This window comes from Mercurialis annua, linkage group LG3 (assembly GCF_937616625.2).
Source record: "Mercurialis annua linkage group LG3, ddMerAnnu1.2, whole genome shotgun sequence".
NCBI lineage: Eukaryota > Viridiplantae > Streptophyta > Magnoliopsida > Malpighiales > Euphorbiaceae > Mercurialis > Mercurialis annua.
This window is the reverse complement of record NC_065572.1, coordinates 64,110,278-64,118,524: the sequence shown is the minus strand read 5'-3', so window position 1 is coordinate 64,118,524 and position 8,247 is coordinate 64,110,278. Positions and strand designations below refer to the sequence as shown.

Below are 8,247 nucleotides of genomic sequence, written 5' to 3'. Positions count from 1 at the left end.
GAACAATCAAGTCCCTCGCTTTAACGTCGTTTCATTGCTCCTAGGACTCTGTTAGTGTGATCCTACGTAGAAAAGATAAAAAGACCATTTTTGCCCCTAAGGTTTGAGTTCGAGATCAAATGAGCTCTCAATGTTTGAAAAGGTTCGCTTATGCCCCCAACGTTTGAAATGATTCACTTATACCCTGACGTTTGAAAAATGAACAGTTAGACCCCTAGTTTAACACCATCTCATTGCTTCTCAGACTCCGTTAAAGTGATCTTACGTGGCTAATTTTTACCGTCAAAATTTTCTCTACGGTGACGGTCTTTCTCTCAGCAATAATATGTCGTTGCAAAGTCATTTTATTACAAAATCGAGATAAATCGATAGACTATCCTTCTCCAATAATCGAATAAAGAATCCTCTTCATTAATCGATATCTTGTTTGATGAAATTTATAATGCTAGAGACAAAGAAAAAGAAGTTTTTGGTGCGATAGAAGGCGGCAGTGTATGAGATGTTGGGTTTCTAATTTTTGTTAAGTTTTTATATAATTGTTGGGTTTCTAATTTTTGGATGAATGCAATTGTCGAATCGAAACACATGAAAAAGATGAATAAACTGATTTTTATAATTTATGTTTCGTTATTAATTTCGTTTAATCATCTTCAATGATGAGAATTATTACTGATTAATTGTTCGACACCGGTCGCCTATGGTTCGATTAATGGAAAACACTAAAAATTAGCCACATAGGATCACATTTGATACAATGTTAAATTGAGGGTCTAACGTTTATTTTTTGAAACGTTGGGGGTATAAGTGAACCTTTTTAAACGTTAGGGGATAAGTGAACCTTTTTCAAACGTCGAGGGTTCATTTGATTCCAAACCCAAAATCTTAGGGACATAAATGATCCTTTTATTTCTCCCACATAGGATCACACTAACGGAGTCTTAGGAGCAATGAAACGGCATTAAATCTAGGGGTCTAATTGTTCATTTTTACAAACGTTGGGAGCATAGATGAACCATTCTAAACATTGAGGGCTTATTTAATCTGTACCTCAAATCTTAGGGGCATATAATGACCCTTTTCCCTTTTAAATTTATAGAGTTAATTTCCGTTGTTTAGGGAAGATGAAAAAATGAAGAGGATATTGTTGGAGGAAGCTGAGATGGCAGCATCTAGGCCTTACAAAATTATAAACAAAAGGCTCCATTACAAAACAACAAAGACCTCAACGTAGTTTGTCACGTTTCTAGAACCCTCTTCTCTTCCCCTTAAACCCCTCGAGGGTTTCCAAACTTGAATTTCTCTTATCAGCTCAGCTCTATCTCAGCTCTCTCCATTTCCTATCTGCTTCTAGGGTTTCCTTTAATGGCTCCAGTTCTAAGCAGAACCTTAGCTTCTGCTTCTCTAGTTTCCCTTCCTTCTTCCACACCCTTCTCACTTAAACATGCCAAAAAACCCTTAAATCTGAGAAGTCTGTTCCTGCCTAGTAACACTAACAGTGCTCTCAGAAAGGGAATTTCTTGTTCTGATTTGAAATGGAAGCTTGACCAGCGAAATAATCGGACTGGTGTGAGGTGTGAAGCTGCTGTTGCTGAGAAAGAAGCCTCTGATACTTCTGGTGAGAAGTTTGAGTATCAAGCTGAGGTGGGCCTTTCTTTATTTTGCCAAATTTTTAAGCTTTTTGGTTTTTGGTTTAGTTTTGATTGATTTTTGGTATAACCCACTTGGTGGAATTTTGTTTTTTGGTTTTAAATTGTTGGTTTTGGAGTATCATTTTGAAGGGTATATCATAGATAGCAAAAAGTTTCAAGCTTTTGTTGTTCTAATTGATTGATTTGTTTGCTTTGGTGATTGGTTTTATTAGTTTTGGAATATTGTAATAAAGGGTGTTGGAATTTTAAGCTGTTGTTAATGTTTCTGAGCTTCTTACATGGTGTGTTGATGGGAGTGATTGTATTGCAAGAACTAAAGATTGAGAATTTCTGTTGTTTTTTAGGTCAGTCGCTTGTTGGATTTGATAGTTCACAGTCTATACAGTCACAAGGAAGTGTTTCTTAGAGAGCTCGTGAGGTGAGAACAGGTTCTTAATGGCTAAATTCTTAAGAATAGTAATGATTATTAGTACTAATTGATGAAATTGCAGTCATTTGGCATGAGATAACATAGTACAGGTGGCCTGTCGAGAAGAGATACCATGTTGCTTTTATTAACTTGAAGAAATTAACTTTTTTTTAACTTCTTATATTTATTTTATTCATTTGCTGGTATATTTAAGCTAGCAAATTGAGGTCTCCTTGTTTTACTATAATCTGTGTTCGTGCTGTTTTCTGCTTCAGCAATGCAAGTGATGCTCTAGATAAGTTGAGATTCTTAAGTGTGACTGATCCCTCTTTGCTTGGTGATGCTGGAGACCTGGAGATACGCATAAAGTCCGATCCAGACAATGGGATCATCACCATAACGTATGCTACAATTTCATTTTTCACAAGTTTTTTGCTTTGGTAATAAATTCTTAGAAGCTGAACGGAATTAAATTTGTTAAATTGCAGAGATACTGGCATTGGGATGACAAGAGAAGAACTTATCGACTGTCTTGGGACTATTGCTCAGAGCGGTACTTCAAAATTCCTGAAGGCTATTAAGGTGGTGTCTGTGCTCAAGACCTTGTGAACTCCTACAATTATTGACGAAAAAATTCCGTATGGCATGTTTGAATTGCACTAATATATCCTATATGCCTTGTATAGGAAAATCAAGATGTCGGCAAAGACAACAGTTTGATTGGTCAATTTGGTGTTGGGTTCTATTCTGCTTTTCTTGTAGCTGATAAGGTGCTGCATGATTTTCACAACTTTTTCAATATGCTGTAATATGGTGTTTTAGTTTAAACTTTTTGTCGGAAGGATATGTATTGCTGATCAAGCTTTTCCTTATGTTTCTTGTGCAATCAGGTTGTTGTTTCTACAAAGAGCCCAAAGTCAGATAAGCAATATGTCTGGGAAGCAGCAGCTGAGAGCAGCTCGTATGTGGTTAAGGAAGAAACTGATCCTGAAAAGCTTCTGCGTCGTGGAACTCAAATTACACTTTATTTGAGGGTACTTTCACTCTATGGATTATATTCATAATTTGAATGCTGAACATATTTCAGGGCATAATCTTGGAAGGCAATTATATTTATTGGAGATGATAAAACTATGGTTAAAGTATCTCGTAATAGTTTAAGTTTGATTGATTGCTTCAATTAGTATTACTCTATTATTGGAAGAGTTGGAATTCAATCTTTGGGGACCCCTGTTTAGTTAATTAAATAATTTAGTACGAGGTAAAGTAAGTTTGTGCTTGTTCATGTCTTAAGTCTATGAGCATACACGTGCGAGAATTTGTTTGAGATAATGAAATTATAGTAGGAGTTTCACCTGATATATTTAGTTTTTGGGTTGATTTGTTCTTTGATATTATTTTACAATGATAAGCCAATACTGGTCTCTTTTGTTCATTCTTCAGGGTTCAAATGATATTCAATTTTCCGTCCTAAATTATGGATGGATATAGAACTGATCTAATATGTCATGTATTTTGTGTAGGAGGATGATAAATATGAATTCTCAGATCCAGCTAGAATTCAGGGTTTGGTGAAGAACTATTCGCAGTTCGTTTCTTTCCCCATCTATACATGGCAAGAAAAATCAAGGACTGTTGAGGTGAGAATGTTTGCATCACATGTCTTCCTTCTCAAGTGGTTGTTTGGACCATGTTTATTTACGTGTGTCTTCTATGTCAGTAAAGTTAACTCCTAATAAAAGTCTTAACTAAATTGAAATTTTGACAGGTGGAAGAAGAGGAAGAACCAAAGGAAGGTGAAGAAGAAAAACCTGAGGTATATTAGTGTAGCAGTTCTGAGCACCATTCTATTGATTCTTTATTGTTGACTTTGTCACTCAAGTCGGTTTACTTACCTGATGCAGGATGAAAAGAAAAAGACAAAGAAGACTAAAACAGAGAAGTATTGGGATTGGGAGTTAGCCAATGAAACAAAACCTATATGGGTTAGTACCTGAGCTGATAAATTTATGCTTATTGTACTGAATCATAGTTATGCATGCATATTTTATGATTTCACATTTCAGATATATTTGAGATAGAGATGGAGATATGTGGAGCATATTGCATTTTTTTTTGCTTCTTTTTTCTTCGTAAGGGTGCTTCATGCATGGCTTTATCAACCATTGTACATAAATTTGCCTTTTGTTTTTCTTATCTTGCTGGTTGGCAGATGCGGAATGCAAAGGAAGTTGAGAAGGAGGAGTACCAAGAGTTTTACAAGAAAGCATTTAATGAATTCTTGGATCCACTTGCTTATACGCACTTCACAACAGAGGTATCTACATGTGTTTCCCTTTGTAGTTCTCTTAGTTGACTGCATATTAGTTCAGTTGTGACTTCTACTTCGGCATTTCTGCAGGGAGAGGTGGAGTTCAGGAGTGTTCTATACATACCTGGAATGGGGCCTCTTAACAATGAGGAAGTAATGAACCCAAAAACAAAAAATATACGTTTGTATGTGAAGCGGGTATTTATCTCAGATGATTTTGATGGAGAGCTGGTAAGAGTTGATTATACATTGTTAGCTTGGAACTCTAGATAGTTTCTGTTTTTAGTATGCTAGTGATATATATGTTCTCTTCTATTCCCTAGCACCTAGTACTCTATGTATATGACTAACTTTCATAAACACTAAACAATATTGTAAATGAAAAAGATTTCTATGTATCTCCTTGGTGTGTGGGCTGGATCCAGGCACATATTATGTGTGTTTTTTTGCAACTTGGGAATTTACACTGGTTGATCTGTTAATGAACATTAGATCTCTATGAACTAGAATATATACAGTGTTTTAGTTTGTACACTAGTAAGTTGGATGAAATGTTTATGCTTGCACATATAGGATGTATTTTCTCAAGGACTAAGCAAAGTGTGTTTTCTTCGCAGTTCCCACGTTATTTGAGCTTTGTGAAGGGTGTGGTTGACTCTGATGACCTTCCTCTTAATGTCTCTCGAGAAATTCTTCAAGAGAGTCGAATTGTGAGGATTATGAGAAAGAGGCTTGTTAGGAAAACATTTGACATGATTCAAGAGCTCTCTGAAAGTGAAAATAAGGAGGTTGGTAGCAATTAATCTAGGTGTATTTTGTTTTGTTCTTTTATCAGAGTTCTTGTGATGCATATGGTTCACTTAATTTCAGGATTACAAGAAATTCTGGGAGAACTTTGGTAGGTTTCTGAAATTAGGTTGTATCGAAGACACTGGTAATCATAAACGCATAACTCCATTGCTGCGGTTCCACACCTCCAAAATTGAGGATGAACTTACAACCTTGGATGAGTATGTTGAGAACATGGGGGAGAATCAAAAAGCTATCTACTACCTGGCAACTGACAGCTTGAAAAGCGCCAAGAGTGCTCCATTTCTAGAGAAGTTGGTTCAAAAAGGAATTGAGGTATGTAATTCTGCAATTTTAGCACGTTCCTTGAATAGTTTTCAGCATTGTGATCGCAGATTTCTGCAAGCTTCAACTAAATATGTTCATAATTTTAAGCTGATTACATTAATGTGAAATGACAACTTGTGCATCTGTGATGGGAATTAATGTGTCAAACAATTGACGAAATGCTAAATCAGAGTTATGCTGAATATTGCTTAACTATATGGACTAATTTGATGATCCATGAAAAAACATTTATTCAGTTCACTCAATACCTATAGTTGTATTTTTGGCTGGGTGCTGCTTGTATTTCTGTCTTTCTTCTCTTTCTTATACTTACTTTAGTATTCCCGTCATAATTTTGTGTGCAAAGAAGACTGCCAATTTTATTTGCATCTTTTTAGGTTCTAACGGGATTTGGTCTTGCTGTTTTAGGTTCTCTATTTAATTGAGCCTATTGATGAAGTTGCCATCCAGAACCTGCAGACATACAAGGAAAAGAAATTTGTTGATATCAGCAAGGAAGATTTAGAACTTGGTTGGAACTTGCAACTTCTTCTGCTTTGTTATTAGCATCACTTCAGTTTTTGTTTCATACCCCCTCTTTTAACTCTATTGTTTTTCGGGTTCTTTAATGTGCTTCTTTGCTAATGTGATATGATGCAATATTAGGTGATGAGGATGAGGTCAAGGAAAGAGAAACAGAACAAGAATATAATCTTCTATGTGATTGGATAAAGCAGCAACTTGGTGATAAAGTGGCCAAAGTCCAAGTTTCAAAGCGCCTAAGCTCTTCTCCATGCGTGCTTGTTTCTGGCAAGTTTGGATGGTCAGCCAATATGGAAAGGTATGAATGCCCCTTTAATGGACCCAGCACTCGTCGCACAAGATGCTCAGAACTAATACTTGAGCTCAAATTGTTATCTTTTTCATAACGATATCTTCTGTAGGTTGATGAAAGCACAAGCTCTTGGAGACACAGCCAGCTTGGAGTTCATGAGGGGGAGGAGAATAATGGAAATTAATCCAGATCATCCTATCATTAAAGACTTAAATGTAAGTAATCATACACCATGCTTTAATAAAATTGTAGCTGTGCTACATTCTGATAATTCTTTTCAGTGAAGTTTTATCCCCAAAACAATAATCCTAGAAAAAAAACATGGTGTAGGGAAGCTTTCTAAATTCTATATTGTAGCGATGATTGAGTCTAAACTGAAGTTGGTTGCATTTAGTAGAACAGGATGGAAGAGTACACTTTGGTGTTGTCTGCAAACATTGTAGTTAGAAAAAATTAATACTATTTGAACTTAGTGTGTTGAACTACTAAATTATTAAGAACATAACACATACATCGAGTCTACACTTGTCTAAGGGAAGCACGACTATGAGAAGAAAAAAGATTCTCGTAACATCAGCTACTCTGAAAATCTGGGGGAATCAAGATACTAATATGCATACCTATATTCTACTGCTTTGTCATACAGCATAATGATATAGATGCAAATCTAATTTAAACATTATCCTCTGCTAACTCGGATTACCATAAACTTTTCTGCAGTATTATAATTAGACTTTTGATTTTTATACAATGTTGATGTTGGAAACTTGAAAATACTGTCCTGTGTGGCTTTAAGGCTGTGAAACTGAAGCTGATTTTTGTTGTTTCATAATGATATTCTTTCTAATTAAATTGCATACAACTTTGCTGCTGTATACAGGCTGCCTGCAAAAATGCACCTGATAGCAGTGACGCCCAGAGAGCGGTTGACCTCCTATTTGACACAGCATTGATTTCCAGTGGATTCTCGGTGAGAATGACTTGTCCCTCCCTCAACATTCAGAAACTATTCTGTGATTATGCATAATTTTCTAAGTTAATCGTATTTTCCTTGTGATGTTGCAGCCTGACAGCCCAGCTGATTTAGGTAATAAGATTTACGAGATGATGGCTATGGCACTTGGTGGGAGATGGGGCAGATCTGAAGACGACTCAGCAGAAGCAACGGAGGGTAATGCTGCAGAGTCTGATGACAATCCAAAGGAAGTTGCAGAGACAGAAGTAGTCGAACCATCCGAAGTGAGAACAGAGAACGATCCTTGGAATGATTAAAATTTTCACTTGTTAGTCAAGCTAGGGCTTTTTTCCGTTAACCAATAGGAAACCAATGGGAAAGTAATGCATGCATGCAATAGATACAAGAGAAAAGTAAGTGAGAAGGGAGTGAAGGGCAAAGGGGCGCTGCTGTACGAAAACAGAGTGCATCCGCATAGTTCCAGTGATTAGAAATGAATCATTAAGAACGAGTAGAACTGCATGTTTTCCTTCCTGCAGCAAGATGCGTCACTTTTTAGCTTCTCATGCTCATAAAAGTAAGAACTTGACGATGTAACTTGCTGCTCATTTTTGGTTTAAATTATAAGCTTGAATGTTTTATGTATGCTCATAGTTGGATTTGAAGAAGTTTAATTTTTAATTCGTAATGGTTTGCGCTCTGAGAAATATGCGTCTGAAGAAGCAAGGACAGTTCTTACCTTGATAAACAAATCCCTGGTCTAGGTTCGCTTTTTTCCAAAAAAATCTAGAACTGGGGCACGGGATCTCAATGAGGGTTTGGTTCTGAACTTCTGATACATCCTAAAAAGATTGAAAAACAACTTATTTCAACCACAAATCAAATGCAATTCCATGATATGAATCATGGCTGATTCATAACCGAGTTCATACTTAAAACAAGTTAATTATGTTGTGTTTTTAATCTTTGGTT

General features: G+C 36.2%; 1 protein-coding gene across 1 annotated transcript; it reads left to right on the top strand.

Moving 5' to 3' along the window:
• The first annotated feature begins 1,237 nt into the window (after nucleotides 1–1,237).
• On the top strand, nucleotides 1,238–7,963 carry LOC126671719 (heat shock protein 90-5, chloroplastic). Its single transcript, XM_050365505.2, has 18 exons — nucleotides 1,238–1,641; nucleotides 1,994–2,067; nucleotides 2,334–2,459; nucleotides 2,547–2,640; nucleotides 2,745–2,828; nucleotides 2,949–3,092; nucleotides 3,582–3,698; nucleotides 3,827–3,874; nucleotides 3,963–4,043; nucleotides 4,271–4,375; nucleotides 4,460–4,600; nucleotides 4,987–5,157; nucleotides 5,240–5,494; nucleotides 5,915–6,017; nucleotides 6,152–6,326; nucleotides 6,430–6,535; nucleotides 7,201–7,290; nucleotides 7,386–7,963. Exons 1-18 carry the CDS (start codon nucleotides 1,363–1,365, stop codon nucleotides 7,590–7,592), a joined length of 2,400 nt encoding a protein of 799 aa, XP_050221462.1. The 5' UTR covers nucleotides 1,238–1,362; the 3' UTR covers nucleotides 7,593–7,963.
• Nucleotides 7,964–8,247: the final 284 nt, after the last annotated feature.